This window comes from Mesoplodon mirus (assembly GCF_964341445.2).
Source record: "Mesoplodon mirus genome assembly, chromosome: 11".
Lineage (NCBI taxonomy): Eukaryota > Metazoa > Chordata > Mammalia > Artiodactyla > Ziphiidae > Mesoplodon > Mesoplodon mirus.
Genome location: NC_138987.1, coordinates 76,288,755 through 76,312,760, shown reverse-complemented (window position 1 = coordinate 76,312,760; position 24,006 = coordinate 76,288,755). Strand labels below are relative to the sequence as shown.

At 40.3% G+C, this 24,006-nt stretch overlaps 1 protein-coding gene across 4 annotated transcripts in view; it reads left to right on the top strand.

The window, feature by feature from the left end:
* The window catches only part of BICD1 (BICD cargo adaptor 1), a gene marked incomplete at its 3' end in the record, with an annotated part of 209,904 nt that overhangs the window by 138,226 nt on the left and 47,672 nt on the right, over positions 1-24,006 (top strand). For all 4 annotated transcript variants that reach the window (XM_082634775.1, XM_082634773.1, XM_082634776.1 and 1 more), the window contains exons 3-4: positions 11,601-11,753; positions 18,394-18,819. In XM_082634775.1, coding sequence (XP_082490901.1) covers positions 11,601-11,753; positions 18,394-18,819 — 579 coding nt within the window. The remainder of the gene's footprint in view (positions 1-11,600; positions 11,754-18,393; positions 18,820-24,006) is intronic.

Sequence of the window (24,006 nt, the reverse complement as noted above, 5' to 3'; positions counted from 1 at the left end):
AAAATTTAGCAAATGCTGCATACCACGTTTTACTCTTACAAAGTCTCAATACATGCTAGCATATTAAGGGCTCTGAGAAGTCCAGCAGAAAAAAGTACATGTGTAACTTTTTTCTTTTTTGGGGGGGTATGCGGGCCTCTCACTGCCGTGGCCTCTCCCGTTGTGGAGCACAGGCTCCGGACGCGCAGGCCCAGCGGCCATGGCTCACGGGCCTAGCTACTCCACGGCATGCGGGATCTTCCTGGACCGGGGCACGAACCCGTGTCCCCTGCATCGGCAGGCGGACTCTCAACCACTGCGCCACCAGGGAAGCCCTACATGTTTAACTTTAACTTATATTTCCTAAACTTATGTTTGAGCAACTCCCAGTAACCCTGCACAGAACTAGCCTAATGCAGAGCTCACTATGGGCAATGCTGTCCTGAAGTGGTAATCCTCTCCTCCTTTACTACTCTTTCCCAGCCATGGCAAATCTCTTTTTATCCTTTTTCTCACTGAGCATGTTTGTTTTAAGCCACATTTCAAACTCACCTTGTTTGTTTGTCCTAGCTATTTCCCAGTTATTAAGTCTGGATTGCACTTGGAGATGCTGCCTGTATGGGGCTCTGGATACCTCATTTTCTTCATCGATAGCTCTCCTGAAGACTGTGAAACCCACATGACTGCCTGATAGAGCAATTGGTCTTCCCTTATTGTGATTTCGGAAGAAGATCCCAGTGTCTATCAGCTTATTATTGGCTGATAGCATGGAGACATCACAGTGTTGATGTCCCTCATTAATTGTACCCATTCTTAAGCGAGAGAGTTTAACAAGTCGTGTCAGTCCTATAGTATATATCTATGTCTGTAGGAGATGTTTATCGAACCCTCTTCTTGGTACAAATTTCTACAGAGATGGGATAAAGTATACATATGCATGGAACGTGTGTCACCAAAAGGGTTTTTAAACAGTGGAGAATTTCACCTGGGGCCTGCTTTTCAGGTGTGCTTTTTTTTCCCCCCAATCTATGAACATATATGAAATGTACAAATACACCTGTACTTCTTTGGCTATACCCAGCTAAGCTCATCCTTCAGAGACTTCCCAGCTTTCCTCACATTACCACCAGTCCAACTCAGGCTGGAAGTGATGAGTCTGAGCTGTGGGATACGACTACCGTGAGTGACAGGCTCCCCTGGATTCTGGGATACTGTGGGGATGAATTACTGACAACTAGTGAAGGACATCTGTTCCTTCTGACATCTAGTGAAGGAAAAATAGCCAATATCCAGCAAACAAATAAATCAAATAGTGATAAACACTTTTCAGACCATTAAAACAGGGTTATGTGAGTGTGACTGGGCAGCTACTTTAGACTGAGTGGTCAGGGAAAGCTTCTTGTGGAGATGACACTTAACTTGAGATCCTAATGAAGAGACAGACAATGTGAACAAGGAGAAGGAAATCCAAGTAGAAGAGACAGCTGGTGCAAGAACTCTAAATCAGGACCCAGCTTGAGATGGTTAAAGAACCAGAAGTTCGGGGATTGGGGACATGATGTGTCCTTGGGAGAAAGATGCAGGATGAGCACTTTATGTGAGGCAAGAGTCAGGTCCCATAGGGTTCTGTTAGGCCTGGTGGGAATTCGAGAATCATCAGCATATCGGTGGTATATTTAAAGCTAGAGGCCTGGATGAGGTTGCCTTTGGAGAGTAGCCAGAAAAGGGAGGGGCTCAGTATAGATTTTGAACACTTGACAGTAGAGGTTGAGCTAAGAAGGAGGGGAGCAAGTCAGAAGGGACTGCAAAGAAGCAGCCAGTGAAGTTAGAGTTTAGATGTCTGGAAAGCCAATAGAAGAAAAAGAGTTTCAAAAAGGAGGGAGGGGTAAACGCTGTTGAAGAAGTGGGGTAAGAGGATGGGACTTCCCTGGTAGTCCAGTGGCTGAGTCTGTGAGCTCTCAATGCAGGGGGCCTGGGTTCGATCCCTGGTCAGAGAACCAGATCGCACATGCCGCAACTGAAAGATCCCGCATGCTGCAATGAAGATCCCACATGCCACAACTAAGACCTGGCACAACCAAATATATAAATAAAAAAAATTTTTTTTGAAGAAGTGGGGTAAGAGGAAAACACAGGTGTGGCCACCAAATCCAGTGGCAACAACGCAAGTCATTGATGACTTTGACAAGGGCAGGTTCAGTGTTTATTGGAATGGATTGAGAAAGAGCGATCATGACTGTAGAAACAAATATGGATGTAAAGGTCAAGTTTTGTTTTAAGACTGGATTTACTATCTTTAAACTGTATAAAGTATTGATAGATGAGAAGAAAGTAATGGGAATGGGAATAGGAGCCATACCTCCTTCTGCTCCACCTCCACCCCAAGTAAATATGAGACAAGATTCTCAGGGAGAGAAGAGACTGATTGTATGAAGAGAGAAGTAGGAAACTTACTACACTGTGGATATACGGTATGATCACTAGACAGTACCAAAGGCCTGTTGGAGATTCAGGACTTCACCACTCATATTAGGCACCATTCTGATCCACATAACACCTGGAGGTTATTCCCCTGAGAAGAAAAGAAACAGGCATGGAGAATTAGTAACCTTGGCCAGCATTACTAAGTGTTGGAGTAGGGGTTTGAATCCAGGGAAGTTTGGTTCTGAGTCTGGACTCTTCACCACTACATTCCACTACCTCTTTGTGAGTTGTAATTGAAACCATGTGGCATGGATTTGTATTTTCTCCAGTTCTGTTTAGCTTTGGGCATAACAAGGCAGAAAGTCAGGCTCTATGATGTGTTTGCAAGACAGTAAGTATGTAATGATAGTACTGGGTTGGCCAAAAAGCTCGTTTGGGTTCCCATAAGATATTACAGAAAACCTGAACACACTTTTTGGCCAACCCAGTAGAATCAAACCTGGGTAAGGAGGGAAGTGAAAACCCAGGGTTGCAGATAATGAGCAAGTTGGAGATCAAAGGATAGCAAACCTTGATGAGGTGGAAGAATGGCTGGGTTGGAAGAACTGGAGATGATTTGGAAGAATAGGAGGTAAGTTATTGGTAATGTGGGTTAGAGAGTAGTTCACCTGAGTTGAGGATGCTGAGGACCTGAGAGGTCAGGCAAGAATTATGGTCCACTCCTCTCACCAGCAAGAGAAGAGTTAATCTTTGGCCAAAAGAAGGAAAATAAATACTATGGTCTTAAAGTGCCAGAACTGGACAGCAGTGGCAACTCTCTAGGAGAGAAGTGAAAAAGTCAATACTGCATACCCCATCCTTTCCCTTCTCCATCTGTCTTCCTTCACTCCACTCACAGATCCAGAAATTCCTGGTTTGACTATCCAAATTAACACTACCTGTAATTATTAATAAGACACATCTTTAACTCTCACATTAACTTTATTGTAAAATTTCTTCCTTTCTTACAACTCCATTTTGATACATTTATCCTTATTAGGCCATTGTTTTTTGCTCTTTTTCTTCTTTTTTTTTTCATTTATTATTACATCGATCAGTGACTAAGTCCTGTTCATCCTGAGATGTCCCTCAAAATTCCTCATCCTTTTCCTCAAGTTAGGGGGCTGCTTAGCTTGTTCTCTGTCCACCCTTCCAACTCTCAGAGTGACTTTTCAAAACATAGGTCTGATTACATGGCTACTTTGTTTAAAAGACTTTGATGGTTCCCAAATTCCTTTTTTTAATGTAGAATTTCCTGCAAAATCTATCTCAAGTTACTTTGCTCTAGCCACACCCAACTGCACTATTTCCTAAACCACAGCCTGGTTAAGAACTTGAAAGCTTCCAAGCACTGTAAATATTTTGGTTCCTCCTACTACCTCAAAGGTTAACCACACTAGACTGTAATTTAACATTTTATTTTATGAAATAACACCAAATGTAGACATAAGCTGAAAATAATTGGCTATTTTCTAGATTTTTCTGAATTTCTCTCTTCTCTTTCTCTCTCAGTGCTCCAGCTTCACTGGTGCCCTAAGGAAATGCTCGGTCTGGCTATTGGCTATTTTAGCATTGCCCTCAAACAAATAGGTCTCTCCTTTTGTTCAAAAGTTTACCTCTGGCTGGAAAATCCATCCACCTCTTTACCCATTTAGTCAACTCTACTTGTCCTTCAAGGTTCTACTCAAATGTTACTTACTTTATAAAGCTTTCCTGACTCAACCAGGAGTAATTAGCAATAGTAATACTTACTCAGCCTTTAGGTGTGAACCTCTCTCTGTAAGAGCATGTGTTCCACTGTGTTACAGAAATTATCTGTGTGTCTGGCATCTCTGCTCATTTCCTCATGTTATATCATTAAATTATCACAATTACCATATAATGTTAAGTATTAGGATCCCCATTTTACAGATGAGTAAGCCGTGGGCAGAGACCTGTCACCCAGCTCACACAAGTTATTAGTAAGATCTGATATGACAATGAATATAATTAAGTTATAAAAGGCTAAGAGCTGTATAACTGGAAGGCACTATATTATTTTTTGTACTTTAGTCTTTGTGTGGTAATAAGTGCTTGTATTTTCTTACTTCTGGCCAATAGTAGAGGGAATTTATTATTCCCACATAAAGAAATCCTCTTAATGTTTTTTAAATTTATTTATTTGGCTGTGCCGGGTCTTAGTTGCAGCACGTGGGATCTTCGTTGTGGCGTGCGGGATCTAGTTCCCTGGTCAAGGGGTCGAACCCGGGACCCCTGAATTGGGATTGTGGAGTCTTAACCACTGGACCACCAAAGAAGTCGCCTCTTAATGTTAATTAAAATAAAACTCTCAAAATGCTGCCATACTCAAGTGCAATGCAAACTGTGAGGATAGTCTACCCCAAACATTTCAGGGAATCCTCTGTCCTCTGAGGAGAAGCTGGGGCTCAGGTCTCTGGAGGCGAAAGGCTAGAGTATCTCCTGGTTGCGCCATTTTCTCCCCTTTCTCTCATGCTTTATTTTTCTCACTCTCATTATTCTTGATGAGGGTTTCTTTTTTTTTTTAATTATTAAAAATTGTTTTATTGTGGTAAAATATACATCACATAAAATATACCTTTTAAACCATGTTTAAGTGTACAGTTCAGTGACATTAAGTACATTCACATTGTTATGCAGTCATCACCACCATCCATCTCCAGAAATTTTTCATCTTCCCAAATTGAAATTCTTTTTTTTAATTATTATTAGTTTCTGCTTTATAACAAAGTGAATCAGTCATACATATACATCTGTTCCCACAACGCTTCCCTCTTGCATCTCCCTCCCTCCCACCCTCCCTATCCTACCCCTCCAGGCGGTCACAAAGCACCGAGCTGATCTCCTCGTGCTATGCGGCTGCTTCCCACTATCTATCTACCTTACGTTTGGTACTGTATATATGTCCATGCCTCTCTCTCGCTTTGTCACAGCTTACCCTTCCCCCTCCCCATATCCTCAAGTCCATTCTCAAGTAGGTCTGTGTCTTTATTCCTGTTTTACCCCTGGGTTCTTCATGACATTTTTTTCCTTAAATTCCATATATATGTGTTAGCATACGGTATTTGTCTTTCTCTTTCTGACTTACTTCACTCTGTATGACAGACTCTAGGTCTATCCACCTCATTACAAATAGCTCAGTTTCATTTCTTTTTATGGCTGAGTAATATTCCATTGTATATATGTGCCACATCTTCTTTATCCATTCATCCGATGATGGACACTTAGGTTGTTTCCATCTCCGGGCTATTGTGAATAGAGCTGCAATGAACATTTTGGTACATGTCTCTTTTTGAATTATGGTTTTCTCAGGGTATATGCCTAGTAGTGGGATTGCTGGGTCATATGGTAGTTCTATTTGTAGTTTTTTAAGGAACCTCCATACTGTTCTCCATAGTGGCTGTACCAATTCACATTCCCACCAGCAGTGCAAGAGTGTTCCCTTTTCTCCACATCCTCTCCAGCATTTATTGTTTCTAGATTTTTTGATGATGGCCATTCTGACTTGTGTGAGATGATATCTCATTGTAGTTTTGATTTGCATTTCTCTAATGATTAATGATGTTGAGCATTCTTTCATGTGTTTGTTGGCAGTCCGTATATCTTCTTTGGAGAAATGCCTATTTAAGTCTTCTGCCCATTTTTGGATTGGGTTGTCTGTTTTTTTGCTATTGAGCTACATGAGCTGTTTATAAATTTTGGAGATTAATCCTTTGTCAGTTGCTTCATTTGCAAATATTTTCTCCCATTCTGAGGGTTGTCTTTTGGTCTTGTTTGTGGTTTCCTTTGCTGTGCAAAAGCTTTGAAGTTTCATTAGGTCCCATTTGTTTATCTTTGTTTTTATTTCCATTTCTCTAGGAGGTGGGTCCAAAAGGATCTTGCTGTGATTTATGTCATAGAGTGTTCTGCCTATGTTTTCCTCTAAGAGTTTGATAGTTTCTGGCCTTACATTTAGGTCTTTAATCCATTTTGAGCTTACTTTTGTGTATGGTGTTAGGGAACGATCTAATCTCATACTTTTACATGTCCCTGTCCAGTTTTCCCAGCACCACTTATTGAAGAGGCTGTCCTTTCTCCACTGTACATTCCTGCCTCCTTTATCAAAGATAAGTTGGCCATATGTGCGTGGGTTTATCTCTGGGCTTTCTATCCTGTTCTATTGATCTATCTTTCTGTTTTTGTGCCAGTACCACACTGTCTTGATTACTGTAGCTTTGTAGTATAGTCTGAAGTCAGGGAGCCTGATTCCTCCAGCTCTGTTTTTCGTTCTTAAGATTGCTTTGGCTATTCGGGGTCTTTTGTTTTTCCAAACAAATTTTGAAATTTTTTGTTCTAGTTCTGTGAAAAATGCCAGTGGTAGTTTGATAGGTATTGCATTGAATCTGTAGATTGCTTTGGGTAGTACAGTCATTTTCACAATATTGATTCTTCCAGTCCAGGAACATGGTATATCTCTCCATCTATTTGTATCATCTTTAATTTCTTTCATCAGTGTCTTATATTTTCTGCATACAGGTCTTTTGTCTCCTTAGGTAGTTTTATTCCTAGATATTTTATTCTTTTTGTTGCAATGGTAAATGGGAGTGTTTTCTTGATTTCACTTTCAGATTTTTCTTGATGAGGGTTTCTAATAGAGCTCAGTGCCATCTTATCCCAGAAAGAAAAAAATTGTCAGAGATAAATGTATGATGAGTATGCAAAAAACAAAAATAGAAATTTAAAAAATTTATTATGGAAGCAAAGAACACTGCCCATAAAATTTAATCTTTGGCAGTTCAAAAAAAAAAAAAAAATGGGGCTTCACTGGTGGCGCAGTGGTTGAGAGTCTGCCTGCCGATGCAGGGGACACGGGTTCGTGCCCTGGTCCAGGAAGATCCCACATGCCGCGGAGCGGCTGGGCCCGTGAGCCATGGCCGCTGAGCCTGCACGTCCGGAGCCTGTGCTGCACAACGGGAGAGGCCACAGCAGTGAGAGGCCCTCATACTGCAAAAAAAAAAAAAAAAAAAAAAAAAAATGGGTTTCGGACTTCCTTGGTAGTTCAGTGGTGAAGAATCCGCCTGCCGTTGCAGGGGACACGGGTTCGAGTCCTGGTCTGGGAAGATCCCACATGCCGCGGTGCAACTAAGCCCGTGCGCCACAACTACTGAGCCTGTGCTTTAGAGCCCGTGAGCCACAACTACTGAGCCCATGTGCCACAGCTACCGAAGCCTGCTCGCCTAGAGCCCGTGCTCCACAACAAGAGAAGCCACCGCAATGAGAAAGAAGCATGCGCACCGCAAGAAAGAGTAGCCCCCACTCGCCGCAACTAGAGAAAGCCCGCATGCAGCAACGAAGACCCAATGCAGCCAAAAATAAAAATAAATAAATAATTTTTTTTAAATGCTTTTAAAAAAAGGGGGTTTCTAACAAAATAAATGAGACTAGTTTTCTTCCCCTGCGTCCCTGGGTCTTATGTCTGTTTTATTGCTAGAGAGTCTTTCAACTTAACCTGTCTGCACACCAAGCTCTTCCTTTTCCTTAATTAACATCAGCAGTTTTCATTAGCTATTTTATGATTTATCTGTTGGTGATCCTCATTAGCTTTGCCATGGTCTTAAATTTGTCCTGACATTTACTATCTTACTATATAAGGTTTTATGATTAATTCTGAGTGTATACGAGCTAGGTTTGTGGTCATTAACATTTTTTACATTGTATATATTCACATTTTACAGAACCTCTTATATCTTAATGTTTTTGTTTATAATTTTATATAAATGACTGGCATCCAATTTATTAGCTTCCTCATATATTCATGCATATAAACAAGGAAAACTAAATAACTATACATCACCCAGTTAATGGTAGACCTTTAAGAAACAGAAAATTTTAAATTAAGATGTCCTGTTTCTGCAAAATAAAAGAACTTAATGAAATATTGTAATTTGGCTTTGTAACCAGACTCTACTATTTTTCATTGTACACTTATTGAACACATATGCAAAATATTGTCCAAGGAGCCGGGAATAAAGTAATGTTTCTGCCTCTAAGTAGCTTGACAGTATATTGAAGAACTGTAATAAGTCCAGTCATTTTCACAGATTTAGGTATGTTTATTTCAAAATGTGTTGTTCTCCCTTTGTTCCTCACTCTAACAATGCAGACAAAAAGCCATAAACCCTACAATAAATTTTTACAACGATTTTTTTTAGATTTTGTGTTTAGCCATTTGTATAACTGTTTTGTTATTCATTCCATGGTTATAAGGGCCTAAAATATGACAGGTATTAGGGACCCATAGGCAAACACTAAAGGTTCATTATATTCAGATGGAAAAGGAAATTTAATACATGTAAAAAGTGTAAAAGGTAAATAAATTACTAATTTCAAGTAATGTTTAGTGCTATTCTTTCAACAGTTGTTTTCTAAGTATCTACTCTATGCTAAAATTCTGATCTATGAAGGAAATCATATAGGATGATGGGAGACTGAAGGGCACAGGTTGGGGAGCTGTCTTATAGCAGCTGTTCAGAGAAGGCCTCTCTGAGGAGGTGACATTTGAACTGAGACCTAAATGACAAATAGAAGCAGAAGAGTTTCCTAACTTGGGTCCTGGGAGTCTGTGGATAGAATTCAGGAGGCCTGTAACCTTGGAGGGAAAAATAATTGCATCTCCATTTTCTCTAAACTCAGACTAAAAATTTAGCATTTTCTACCATTTGAATGAGGCCACGAACTTCAGTAGCATTAGCAGCACCTGTTACTTTGTGATCAGTATTTTCATATCACATCAAAGTTCTTGCAGGATCTTGAAATATCATCATTTCTTTGAAATTATGGTATTTCTTAGATCTGCCACTAGATCTGAGTTTACATTCTGCTAATAAAGAAGCACATGTGGGCTCCCCTGGTGGCGCAGTGGTTGAGAGTCCGCCTGCCGATGCAGGGGACATGGGTTCGTGCCCCAGTCTGGGAAGATCCCACATGCTGTGGAGCGGCTAGGCCTGTGAGCCGTGGCCAATGAGCCTGCGCGTCCGGAGCCTGTGCTCCGCAACGGGAGAGGCCACAACAGTGAAAGGCCCGCGTACTGCAAAAAAAAAAAAAAAAAAAGAAGCACATGTATTATTGCATCAGTTACATGTTACTGTGTAGCAAATCACCCCAAATTTAAGGGCTTAAAATAATACCCCATGATTCTATGGGTCAGCTATTTGAGCTCTACTCAGCTGGGCAGTTCTTACAAACTAACATGGGGTCACTCATGTGGCAGCCATCATCTGGCAGCTCAGCTGAGCCAAAGAGTTCAAGATATTTCACTCCCCTGCCTGGCAGCTGGTGCTGATTATGGGCTGGGCCACGTGCTCCAAGCAGGCTAGCCTGGGCTTCTTCACATGGTGGCAGTGTTCCAAGAGAGAAAGAACAAGAGCTACAAGGCCTCTTATTTACTTATTTGGCTGTACCATGTCTCAGTTGTGGCACATGGGATCTTTTAGTTGCGGCATGCGGGATCTAGTTCCCTGACCAGGGATCAAACCCAGGCCCCCTGCACTGGGAGTGCGGAGTCTTAACCACTGGACAACCAGGGATGTCCCTACAAGGCCTTCCTAAAGGAAGGCCTTTAGCCTTCCAAGCTAAAGCTTCCACTGCATTTTGTGGGTCAAAGCAAGTCAGAGAGGCCAGTTCAGGTTTGACTTCAGACTCCACCGGGTGTGGCCACAGGGAAATGTGATTAATTGGGGGCCACTACCATAATAATCTACCTGATTACCATATCATAATTTTGTAAAATATTAACTTAATTTGAGCATAATCAGTGTCCTTTGTAATCTTGTCTTTTACACTGTAAGGGAGGAAAATTTCCTTCTACCCTCTTGGGTTCTGTGACAGGGATAAAGAATTAAACTGACATAAACACATTAATAAGAAAAAAGCATACAAATTTAATTTTTTTACAAGTACATGGGAGTCTTCAAAAGGAAAATGAAGACCAGAAGTCATTAGGCCCAAAAGCTTGTATACCTTTTTACACAAAGAAGGATAAATTGTGGGGCTGTGACAAGACAAAGGAGCTTGGGCTAGGGGCAGTATATCGTGGAACAGTGACTAGGAACTAAATGGGGGAAACTAATGGAAGGTCATTTTAGTAGATGTGTTTGTACAGGTCCATTTCAGCATCGATTCCCAGTCTCTGGTGATAAGAACGTTCTCTTCCTGGTATAGGAGGGGCACTTTTCTCAGGGGAAATTTCATGTCCTGCTTTTAGGTAGAAAGGGGGAGGGCAGAGAGCCCTTCCTGCATCTGCTGTTTCTCAAGTGCCTTCAGCTCAAAATAATGAATATACCAAAGTGGCATATGTTGGCATGGGAGGTTCTGAACTCTTTCAGTGCCCTTTAAAATATCATTCTGAGAAGAGCTCCATCAGCTTCACCACGTTGTCAAAGAGGGTCATGGCGCAGATGAGGCTAAGAACCCTTGATCTGGAGACAGGGAGTCAGGGAGGAGGAGTGAAAAATCCTGAAGGCGGGAATGAGCGGCCAAGTCCAACGTGGTAGGGGGCAGAAGGAAGCGTCTGTGGCTGAAGCCAGGGGACAGAGGCCAGAGTGTCTGGACCAAGCCAGGGTTAGACCACGTGGCTTAGTTGGAAGATTTTGAAACTTGTAGAGGGACCCCCCCGGAGTTTGGAAAGTTGGTATTGTATGCATACTAATCTATAACTTTCTTTTATATTTCATAATGCATTGTGGCTCTCTTTGCATTTTAGTGCATAAAGCTCCTCCTCATTCCTTTCTCCTCATTCTTTTAAATAATTTTATAATGCTTCACTAAAGGATGCATAATAATTTATTTCATTGTTCCCCCATTAGCAAACATTTAGACTGTTTCCAATTCTTTGTGTAAATGTACATGAATTTATTTTTCTTTTTATTTACCTCTAAGAAAATATGCTTAAGAATGATTTTTAGTTGTAGAATTGCTGGGTCATGTGTATGTGATTTTAACGTTTGACAGATATCATTAAATTCTTATTCAGAAAAAGGTGGTACCGATTTACACTCCATGAGATGTTTTTATTATTACTTTTAACTACCAAGACTTTATCTACACTTCATAAAATCTAGAATAAGAAAGTTTTGTATTTACTGTTTATTCTCTTGTTTCAGAACAATGAGATGGTGGAGCTACAAAGAATACGGATGAAGGATGAAATCCGAGAATATAAATTCCGAGAGGCCCGCCTCCTTCAGGACTATACTGAACTAGAAGAGGAAAACATCACGCTGCAGAAACTGGTGTCCACATTAAAGCAGAACCAGGTGAGGTTTAAGAAGATTTTTGGTTACACTCCAGATGGATCTACTACACCTTCTGACCATTAAGGTTAAATCTTCTCTTTACTTATCCAAAAAGAAACTGTCGAAATTTGCCTCAATCTCCCAACATTAATTATGTGCTGAAATTTCCCAACCCTCCTATTTCAGCTAAATTTAAAAGGCAAACCTAGATGTAGTATAATTACCAAAAAGCTTTACTGGATAAGAAAAATCTTACTTTATACTTTAACTCTATGTTAATTTATTTCTGGAGTAAGTTAAATGTATTATAATCAGTTTAGCCGCTGACTTCTCATTAAAGCCTGGGTTTGTAAGCTTGTTTTGTAATACAAGCTTAAGGTTTCCCTGCAATCTCTATCAATCTCTCTCTCTCTGTAAACTGCTTTCAAATCATACAAGGAAGGGGATTATGAAATATAAATCAGTACGAACAACATTATAAGAAAAAAAACGGCCTGATTTCTTTATTCTGCTGTAAGCTGACTAAAAAGATTGCGTGTGTACATTTAAATAATTTTGTGGGTAATGAGACTTAGATAGCTTAATTGCTGAATTTTCCTGATCAGTTTGCATTGTGGTTTGTTATAGTTATTAGTAATAGCATTTTTGAATCTGTACTTTTGGTAGAATTTATTTATGAATAAAATTCATAGGTAGTTAAGCAAAGGTGGACTGGATTTCAAGTTCTTTTCAAAGGTGGTTCCTCAACCACAACCCAATTCTGGTCTCAGCGCTGTTATAACCTCTCAGATCAGGTCATCAAACTGTGCCAGGCACTGTGCTAGGCTACAGAGGTACCAGAATCCAGAGGGTACGATTCTTGCCCTCCGTCAGCTTAGAGGGCAGCCCAGTTGTATGCTTCCACCTCTCTCCCTTCCCAAGTTGGTATCTCCTTCCAGAACTGTTTCAGTCAGCCCTTCATATCTATGGGTTCTGTGTTTGTAGTTTCAACCAACCACAGACTGAAAATATTCTAAGAAAAGAAATTCCAGAAAATTCCAAAAAACAAAACTTGAATTTGCCTCACACTGGCAGGTACATAGCATTTACATTGTATTAGGTACTATAAGTAATCTAGAGATGATTTAAAGATGAGCCAATGTGCGTGGTTATATGCAAATGCTACGACCACTTTATCTAAGGGTTTTGAGCATCCAGATTTTGGTGTCTGCCTGGGGCCCCTGGAACCAATACCCCACAGAGACTGAGGGATGACTGTGTGATTTTGATAGATATAAAGATGAAAAGGGGAAAGGAAAAATCCAGAAGAAAACTGACACAATTGAAATTTTCTTTTTTTTTTTTTTTTGCGGTACGCGGGCCTCTCACTGCCGTGGCCTCTCCCGCCGCGGAGCACAGGCTCCGGACGCACAGGCTCAGCGGCCATGGCTCACGGGCCCAGCCGCTCTGCAGCATGTGGGATCCTCCCGGACCGGGGCACGAACCCACGTCCCCTGCATCGGCAGGCGGACTCCCAACCACTGCGCCACCAGGGAAGCCCCTGAAATTTTATTTCTGATCATTTCCACTTCTCCCCAGCTTTGGAGTGCTGGGGGGCAAAATGTCTACTAAAGAGTGCAGGGGGTGGTTCCAAACCATTAAAAAAGGATTATCTGGATATCCCATGTGTTTTTATCTCATTCCTTCCCCGTTAAGCTCTGAATCACTGTGTGTGCTGAGGGCTGGCAGTACCATGAGACCCCAGGTCTTGATTTGTCTGGGGACAATGAGCTCACAGTGGGGAAAATTAGATTTTTTAAAAATATATGTTTCTTAGAAATAAGAAGGGTATTTTTTGTTGTTTAGTTATTTTGGTTGTTGATGAAGAATGTAGAAGACTTGAAGCAAGTTTATGTGATGTGCAAATATTTAAAGTGGTCATTTCCCCTGATTCCTACAGGTCCTCATTGCTTTCTGCACAGGCAGGGGTGCGGAGAGCATCCATCTACACTGTAGGGTTTCCCATCACTGCATGTGGTAGACTAATTTACTCAGGAGGTTAATTTAGGCCAATATTAAGTATTCTTGAAAGACTGCCAAGGTATCCTGTGAGTATTCATTAGCCCAGATGCCATTTCTGTGGGAATTTGTACTACTAGTCTGGCTGATTACTGTTTACAGTTTACCCATACCCTCCCACCAGTAATTGAAACATGGAAATCAAATGCTTAACTCAGAAGTTTGAAAAAACAAACAAAAATGTATACATCTTTTAAATTTTATTTTCTAGATGTAATATGGTAATTATCCCAATTAAGTGTCTAATTAATTAATTTGAAATCCTTTTCCTTACAAAGGGCCATTCTGGTTTATTTGCTAACAAATGGGTGCACTGTAGTGTCACAAGTCTCTCCCAATTAAGTAAATGCTGGGGTTTGTTTTTTGTTTTTTTCTTACTATTGGCCTTTATTTACAGGATTTAGCATATATCATAAACTTTCTTACTAATGAAGTATTAAATATAATACTTTACGTATAAATACCAGATTTTTTTTCAAAGACATGATGATGGCTGGCTTTCAGTCTAAAAATTGGTCTGAATGTTGCTTTGTACTGAAGCTTCCTATACAAAGGATACTCTTCCAGCCTGGTTTGAGGTTTCTCTAAATACGAAAGCTACTAGAATTGTAAAATGTTTAGTTCAAAGAACTAGAAGATGCTCTTCTTCTGAAGTTCCATTTTCCTGTTAAATGTTGATTATTTTCTAAATAATTGTTTAAATAGCACTTCTTACTCCATATGTAGCTTCTATATATTAGTTTGTTTCCATCTCTCTTCACTACAATATAAACACTTAAACAGGGGCTGGCCCATTGTAGGCATTAAATATTAATAAATACTTGTTGAAATAACAACTAAACTTTTTATCTTACATCCACAATTCAACTTACAGAGGAAACTAAAATTTAAGATTATAATTAACCATACCAATTTTTATTTGTGATCCTACACCAAAGAGTTGACTCTGGGGCCTCCCTGGTGGCGCAGTGGTTGAGAGTCCGCCTGCCGATGCAGGGGATACGGGTTCGTGCCCCGGTCTGGGAGGATCCCATATGCCGCGGAGCGGCTGGGCCCGTGAGCCATGGCCGCTGGGCCTGCGCGTCCGGAGCCTGTGCTCCGCAACGGGGGAGGCCACAACAGTGAGAGGCCCGCATACCGCAAAAAAAAAAAAAAAAAAAAAGAGTTGACTCTGAAAACTTTAGCCACATTCCTCTGTGTGCTGATTTGGTTCTGTGTCTAAAATAAAATTAGACCCAACCTTATAAATGTATTATACCTTTATACTTTTCAAACCAAAATATCTGAAAGAAATGCAGTAAGCAGCAGTAGCCATAAAAAAGTGTCAAGTCAACTGTCAGTTCCCCAACAGATCATCAGAAAAATCTGTTGATGAAACAGAGCTGTTTGTTAGACCTCTTGCAGTAAGATAACAGCTCAACAGAGCCTTAGTAGTATCTCAAAACAGGATGTCAACAGGAAGGATATTCATAGGATTTGAGGATCTGGATTGGTGGGTCTCACATGGTGGGAAAGTGGTTGGGTTAGACAGAGTTTATGACAGCTTTGAGTTGGGAGGTACAGTAGAGTGAGGGTCTTGATGCAAGTCTTGAGGAAGCTATTTTAGTTGAGTCTTATCTTCCAGGAGCAAGTTTTTCCCTCAAGCAGCTAAGTTTTTTATGCCTAGTCGCAGTATCAGTTAACATAGAGGCAGGACCCAGTACTGCTTAACATAGGACAGGAAATCATGCTCAAGTTTTAGAGATGTGATGGCAGGAGAGAGAAATAATACATTTCATGTCCCTAATATCTCATATATTGAGCTAAAGCATTCAATATTTGTTATCTAAGCATTGAAAACCCTAGTTTTCAATTAATATTACAATCATTTTTATTATGAAGAATATTTCCTCTAGGGATATATTTCTATTATTATTGATGTATTTCTATCAAGTAATAATATCATAAGAGATATTAAAGATATTATTTCCTGGGATCAATTCCATTTGATTTCATTTAACCAGTATTTCAGGGGTAGCTTTCTATGAGGCCATGTACTTTTTAAGAACAAAAAACGTGGTCACTGGCTCAAAGAGCTCATGGTCCCAGTAGGGAAGGCAGGTAATAAACTCAGCCATCCATGTAATTGAAGAGTAAAGCTATGTGTTAGGTTTGGCAATATGGGTACAAATTAAGATCTTTAGAGTTCTAAATAAAACCCAAATGGAAAACAGCAAGAAAAAAAAAAAGATCTTTAGAGTCCCTAAACTCTGAAAATATTATGGTACTTATTTCCAACCCTCATTAAAAATAGAATTACTAAACTATGAAATTGCTATAATGAATCACAACAAAGTACTGATTTTTCTCGTGGTGACTACTTTGATGCTTTCTTTAACATATCAGATACCAATTTTTAAGTGCCTTCTCATTCTATTTCTTGGTGCCTCCACTTTGCTGGGGCTCTAATCATATGATAAAGCCTTGCAATGATGGTACAAGAAAGGAGTGATCTGTTTGCCTGAGTGGGTCAACAAAGACTTCAGTTAGGATCAGAGTCTTGACTTGGGTCTTGAATGATGAATAAGAGTTTTCCAGATGACTGTCTTTGCCTAGGCAGAGAAACATTAAATAGCTGGGTGAATAGGAACCACATTTGAGAGAGTGGAATGAGTGAAGCTGCCCAGCTAGAAAGAGGTCAAGTTCCTAAACACAGTTTATTATTAGTATCTAATATCATAATTGATGTTGTTATATTTTTTTCTATTTTATTTTTTCATTCACAAGTTTATTCAGCAAATACCTATTAAGAGCAGAATTTTGTTGAAACACTATGAAGGAATACTGAAGCACTGTGAGGGACACCTGGCTGCGTAAAAAGTATTTCCTTTAAGTAGTTGTGGAGAATATTTATTAAAAATATTTATTAAAAGGTGGCATGTGGTAAGAGCCATGGAAAAGGCCCCAAAGAAGGCATTTGGGCGCAGAGCGGAGTTCTCTTTCACCTATAGACTTTCATGACCAAGAGAGTGTTTGAACAGGCTCTTATTTGGTTGTAATTCAAGAGTAATATATTGATAACAATATATATGTATTATTTTTCTTAAAATCACCTTTATTCCCACCACTAAAGAACAACTATTATTAACATTTTGTTAAATTTCCATTTGATCTCTTGTATTCCAGTCGTAATACATTATCCTTCTTCACTCAGTTGTATTTATTTCCTATAACATTACAAACCTATTGTTGACATCGTTTTGATAACTAAGATTATATCATATTCTTAAGAAATTATTTGTTCAAGGGATTATAGCTATGCTTTTTTTAAAAAATTATCTCTTAGAGATAGATACTAAAGTATGTGATACCTAGGGGTTAAAATAATCCAACTAGGGGAGTGAATGGAAATATAGATGAAAGCAGAGTAGACAGGAGTTGATGACTGTTGAAGCTGAGTGGTGGGTTCCTGGGGGTTCATTGAACTCTTCTTGCTACTTGGGTATTTTTACATTACCCACAATAAAAAGTTTTTTAAAAAAGAAAAACATCTCATCATGTGATGGTAAAAATATGTGGTAGATTTAGATTGTTCTCAATTCGTTACTCTCTCCCTCTGCCACGTAACCTGGCAGTGCCCTAGAAAGGGCAGAGTAAATTGGCCAGCTCCATTGACCTTGGTCTTAGTCATATGACTCTCTGACCATTGGAATGTTAGCAGACATGATGGAGCACAGATTTCAGACATACTACCTTGGTTTGACTAATCCCCTTACCTTCATGCCCCAGGAAGCGTGACCCTTCAAGTTTGGTCCTAAAACAAGACATGTGCAGCTGACCTGAACACAGTCTGAAGCCTGAAGCCAAGTCTATCCAACTGGCAGCCTGAAGCAGAGCTGCTGGTGCTGGCATACAATCACCTGGTTATGTGGGGATCTTTCTTGCAGCTTTGCTTGTGTAAGAGATCTTCTGCCAGTTTCCAGTTGGTTTTCTGTGAGAATTGTTCCACATGTAAATGTATTTGATGTGTTTGTGGGGGTAGGTGAGTTCCATGTCCTCCTACTCCACCATCTTGATCCACTTCCATGTATTTTTGTTTTGGGGTAATTGGTACTGTTATTCCAGATTCTATCCTTAAGCACATGAAGTTTTTCTTTGCTTTCTCATCTTACTCTCAAATATATTTTATTGAGATTATATTCTTATTGTGATCATTTAACTAACTTAGCCCTGAGTATAAAAATTTCCTCGTTATTAATAATTAAATAAAACAAAGTAATAGTGATGATAAAAATCTTTTCTTGGATTGTGAATATTCTGATAAAATATTACAAAAAAAATTCTTGATTTATTGAGCAAACAGTGCCCCCTTTTGACCACTGGACTCCATAAAAGAAATCCTGAAAGAGGTACCTTTTTCATCTCTGCTAGGAATTGAATTTATATGTATGGATATCTAAAGAAACCATCCTGTGTTACCTTAATGGTGTATACACTATATGCTTTTCAGATTTATTTTATAGCGTTTTAATTTTTAAATGTTAGGTCCACTAGAGTGTTTAATGGCAGTTTTGTTAGACCCAAATTTTAGTTTTATGAATCTTCTTTATCGTATCTGATTCAGGTTGAATATGAAGGTTTAAAGCATGAGATTAAGCGATTTGAGGAGGAGACGGTGCTGCTGAACAGCCAACTGGAAGATGCCATCCGGTTGAAAGAAATCGCGGAGCACCAACTGGAAGAAGCCCTTGAGACCTTAAAAAATGAAAGGGAGCAAAAGAACAGCCTGCGGAAGGAGCTCTCCCAGTACATCACCCTCAATGATAACCATATCAGCATTTCAGTTGATGGACTCAAGTTTGCAGAGGATGGAAGTGAACCCAACAATGATGACAAAATGAACGGGCATATTCACGGGCCCCTTGTGAAACTGAATGGAGACTATCGGACTCCCACTCTAAGGAAAGGAGAGTCTCTACACCCCGTTTCTGACTTATTCAGTGAGCTGAACATCTCAGAAATACAGAAATTGAAGCAGCAACTTATGCAGGTAAGAACTTTGTTTAGGGCTGTTAGAGTGAATATTTTGTAAGTTACCTTAGTGTGTTGTGGGATTTCTTATTGTCACATTTCAGTTCTAGATTTTTAAAATATTCTTTAGCAACTTTGAAAGTACAATAGTTTAGAAAGACACAAAAGAGGTGTTGAAGAGAAATCTCTCATTTGCATTGCTTTACGAAATTTATCTCTTAGATAAATTAGATAGCAATCCAGTGTGAAGGGAGAAAAGACAGCAACTTGATGCATTTATCACAAAAGAATGCAAAAGCTTTATACACAAGAGAAATGACAGAAAATGAAGTTTTCTATCACAAGCAACTCTGTGTATAGCTTCAAGATAAATAGTTATACTTCACAGCAATATTTTAAGCTCTAAAAGACATGAATGACATGGGGAGGGGGAAGGGTAAGATGGGACAAAGTGAGAGAGTGACATGGACATATACACAATACCAAATAGATAGCTATTAGGAAGCAGCCGCGTAGCGGTGCTTTGTGACCACCTAGAGGGGTGGGATAGGGAGGGTGGGAGGGAGGGAGATGCAAGAGGGAAGAGATATGGGGATACATGTATACGTACAACTGATTCACTTTGTTATACAGCAGAAACTAACACACCATTGTAAAGCAGTTATACTCCAGTAAAGATGTTAAAAATAAATAAATAAATAAATGAATAAATAAATACGTCAAAGACATGAAGGACTTTCTATATACAAACTAGCAGGATATCATATAATTATGATCATATGATTAAAAATACAGAACACGGGCCTCCCTGGTGGCGCAGTGGTTGAGAGTCCGCCTGCCGATGCAGGGGATATGGGTTCGTGCCCCGGTCTGGGAGGATCCCATATGCCGCGGAGCGGCTGGGCCCGTGAGCCATGGCCGCTGGGCCTGCGCATCCAGAGCCTGTGCTCCGCAACGGGAGAGGCCACAACAGTGAGAGGCCCGCATACCGCAAAAAAAAAAAAATAATAAAGAAAAAAAAAAATAAAAATACAGAACAGGTATAAATCTGAAACCAAGGATTTCTTCTTCCTACATGAGCTAGGCCTTAAATTTTTAGCATCTTCTAATCAAATGTCTTGGGGAGAGTCCCGCAAGCTTATCTCACTGTGAAATGGCTTTCTAATGTAGTCTTGCTTCCCGACCATACATTAATCCAGTGATGATGGAAATGATGTCAGAGGAGCAGCATCGCCACCACCACCATCACCTGTGGGCTGCTGAGGGACAAATTGTTGGGCTCCCCACAGATCTACTGAGCCAGGCATCTGTTTCAACAAGCTTGTTAGGTGACAAGTTTGAGGCTTGCTCTTCAGTCTGTTATCCCACCAAGGTTCTTTGCATAAAGCTGATAATTAAAGGCCTTAAGACTCTGGCAATCACTTTTTTTTATAGCAAACAGGGCTTATAATTTTCTTTTCTATTTATTTATTTAGTTATCTATTTATTTATGGCTGTGTTGGGTCTTCGTTGCTGCATGTGGGCTTTCTCTAGTTGCAGCAAGTGGGGGCTACTCTTCATTGCGGTGGCTTCTCTTGCTGTGGGGCACGGGCTCTAGGTGCTCGGGCTTCAGTAGTTGTGGGGCGTGGGCTCAGTAGTTGTGGCACATGGGCTTAGTTGCTCTGCTGCATGTGGGATCTTCCTGGACCAGGGCTCAAACCCGTGTCCCCTGAATTGGCAGACAGATTCTTTTTTTTTTTTTTTTTTTACTTTTTGCGGTACGCGGGCCTCTCACTGTTGTGGCCTCTCCCGTTGCGGAGCACAGGCTCCGGACGCGCAGTCTCAGCAGCCATGGCTCACGGGCCTAGCCGCTCCACGGCATGTGGGATCTTCCCGGACTGGGGCACGAACCCGTGTCCCCTGCATCGGCAGGCGGACTGTCAATCACTGTGCCACCAGGGAAGCCCAGTAGGCAGATTCTTAACCACTGCACCACCAGGGAAGTCCCAGGCCTTATAATTTTCTGCCTCTACAGAAATGATGACTGAAAATGTAATTAGCATAAGTAAATAAGACTAGAGAACCAATAAAATTAATATATTATTAGGCTTATTTTTAATATTATATCAAAAGTTGACATACCCTTTAACTTTTTTAAAAAATATTTATTTATTTATTTATTTATTTTTGGCTGCTTTGGGTCTTCGTTGCTGTGCGTGGGCTTTCTCTAGTTGCGGTGAGTGGGGGCTACTTTTCGTTGAGGTGTACGGGCTTCTGATTGCGGTGGCTTCTCTTGTTGCAGAGCATGGGCTCTAGGTGCGCGGGCTTCAGTAGTTGTGGCTCGCAGGCTCTAGAGCGCAGGCTTAGTAGTTGTGGTGCATGAGCTTAGTTGCTCTGCGGCATGTGGGATCTTCCCGGCCCAGGAATTGAACCCATGTCCCCTGCATTGGCAGACAGATTCTTAACCACTGCACCACGAGGGAAGTCCACCCTTTAACTCTTAACTTTACCTGCCCAGTGCTTTTGGCTGCTGAAAGAGAATTAGTGAGAATTCATTTTCTCAGTGTTCAATTTGAATCAAGGTAAGAGTATGGCCACTGGAAGAAAATTAATTTCATATAGATTTACCTGACTGCAAAGTGCAGTTCTGTGTGATACTTGTCCATGTCTTTTTGCTCAATTTATACTAATACAACCAGGTGGATAGAAAACACATTTCTTGTGAAAAAAATTTTTTGTGACATATATTTACAAGAACGTATGCCCTCAAATTAAATAGAATTAATGTAAAATTTTTCTTAAACTATCATGTTGGTTTCTTTAGGATAAAACTTTAGTGGTTTGAAGCTTTTGTTTTTTTTTTAATTTTGGTGGCACTGAGAGTATATGAGGAAGAGGGGGTTTTATATGTAAACAGCCCAGTAGTTTTCAGCCAGGTGAACTATTGGTTGAAAGCTCAGAGCAGTTCTCAGTTTTAATCCTAGATGTAATCTGAGCTGGGGAATACAAAAGTCCAAAAGAGAGTAGTAGTTTAATCAAAAGAATGGTGAAGAACAAGTTCTCAGCAAGAGAGTGGTTCTCAAAGGGAACCACCTTGCAGCACTTGGGGTGGGAGAGTTCCTCATTGTCCGAGTCTGTCTGATGAGTTACAGGAGGTTTAGCATCTCTGGTCCCAACCCATTAAATGCTCATTACATCTCCTCATAGATGTGGTGACCAAAAATGCCCCACACATTTCAAATGTCCCAAGGGTCAACCCCTAGTCAAGAATCATTCTTAGAGGGACAGCACTTTACTCTCCCATAAAATGGGGATACATTTTACCTTCTTCAAAGTGTCATGAAGGTTTTTGAGTTAATATACACAGAGTGCTTAGAACAGGGCCAGGCTCAATAATTATGAACTATTATCATTATTTCAACTCCACAGTGCCTTTAATTTGTTAAGCACTCCATTTATTTAGCTGTTATTAATATAATTAACTGTTATTGTTGGATGATTAGCTCAAGGATAGTCATCTCAGATGGGAGTAATGTGGCTGCTGGTTAAGTCTCAGGGTGTGAGATAGTCTGAAAAGGGATATTCATTCAGCAAAAAGTTAGAGTGAGAAAAACTTGGCTGGATAAACCGTCCCTCAATATATGAGAAAACTGTGTACCTTTGAATCTTTCATTAGCACTTAATTAATGCTGACAGTTTATAAAGATGTAGAGGGACACAGGAGGGCCTTATGTCCCAAAGTTTGCTCTTAATTTAGTTGTAAAAAACAGGCTCCACACAGGAAGGGCTTTGCAGTGTCCAGTCTCACACTCGGAAAACTAACTACTAATTTTGTTGTAGGCAAAGTAACTACCTCTTTTCTTTTAACCACCTCTTTTCTTTTAATCAGCATTTTTTGTAATATATCTTATTCAAACTGTTGAACACAAGTATAGCAGAATGTATCTTCTCATGAATAATTTCTTTATAATCTGAGTTTTTCCTTAGCTATGTGTCCCCTTGTGTTTAATTCATATAAATAAATTATAAAAACATTACAGGAGGGCTTCCATAGTGGCGCAGTGGTTCACAATCCGCCTGCCAACGCAGGGGACACGGGTTCGAGCCCTGGTCTGGGAAGATCTCACATGCCGCAGAGCAACTAAGCCCGTGCACAACAAGTACTCAGCCTGCGCTCTAGAGCTCGCATGCCACAACTACTGAGCCCGCGTGCCTAGAGCCCGTGCTCCACAACAAGAGAAGCCACCGCAATGAGAAGCCCGTGCACCGCAACAAAGAGTAGCCCCCACTCGCCGCAACTAGAGAAAGCCTGTGAACAGCAACAGAGACCCAATGCAGCCAAAAATAAATAATTTTTTTTAATTACAGGATACATTGCCTAGAAGTTATTGCAGTTGATGTGAATGAGCCTTGAAAATAATATGGCAGTTCTAATAAACAACACTTACGCACACCCTGCAGCACATACCACGGCAGTACCATTGTTTTGGACCTTCTGAGGGAGCAATAAAACGCACTTTCACTATGACTATCTGGAACACTTGGGGCCAGATGTATTTTGAAATTAAATATTCAGAATATACAAAGTGTAGGCATAGAGAAAATTTCCCCTCTTCCCTTCTAGGTTCTTTGGCTGGCCTAATAATTAAATTGAAGACAGATTAACAAGAGAAAAACAAATTTAATTTCATATGTAGAAGGGCAGAGGCAGGAATGTAACACCCTATACCAGGGAATATGCAGCTTTTAAGATTTTCTTTCTTAGGATTAAAGAAACCCTTTGAGGGACTTCCCTTGTGGTCCAGTGGTTAGGAATCTGCATTCCAATGCAGGGGACGCAGGTTTGATCCCTGGTTGGAGACTAAGATCCCACATGCCGTGGGGAACTAAGCCTGCAGGCCACAACTAGAGAGCCTGCGTGCCGCAACTACTGAGCCCGCGAACTCTGGAGCCTCCCCACCTCAACTAGAGAGAAGTGCGTGGGCTGTGATGAAGAGCCAGTGTGCCTCAACTAAGACCCAATGCAGCCAAATAAATAAATATATATATATTTTTTATGCTTTAAATATACTTTTATTTGTTTTTTTAATTAGTCCAAAATAAATACTTTAAAAAATAAAATAAAGAAACCCTTTGAAAACAGCATACCTGAGTCAAAGCCTATCAGCCTCTTCTTATCTTGCAAGAGTCCATCTATGCGTGTAAATTACATTTTCCCCACTAAGGA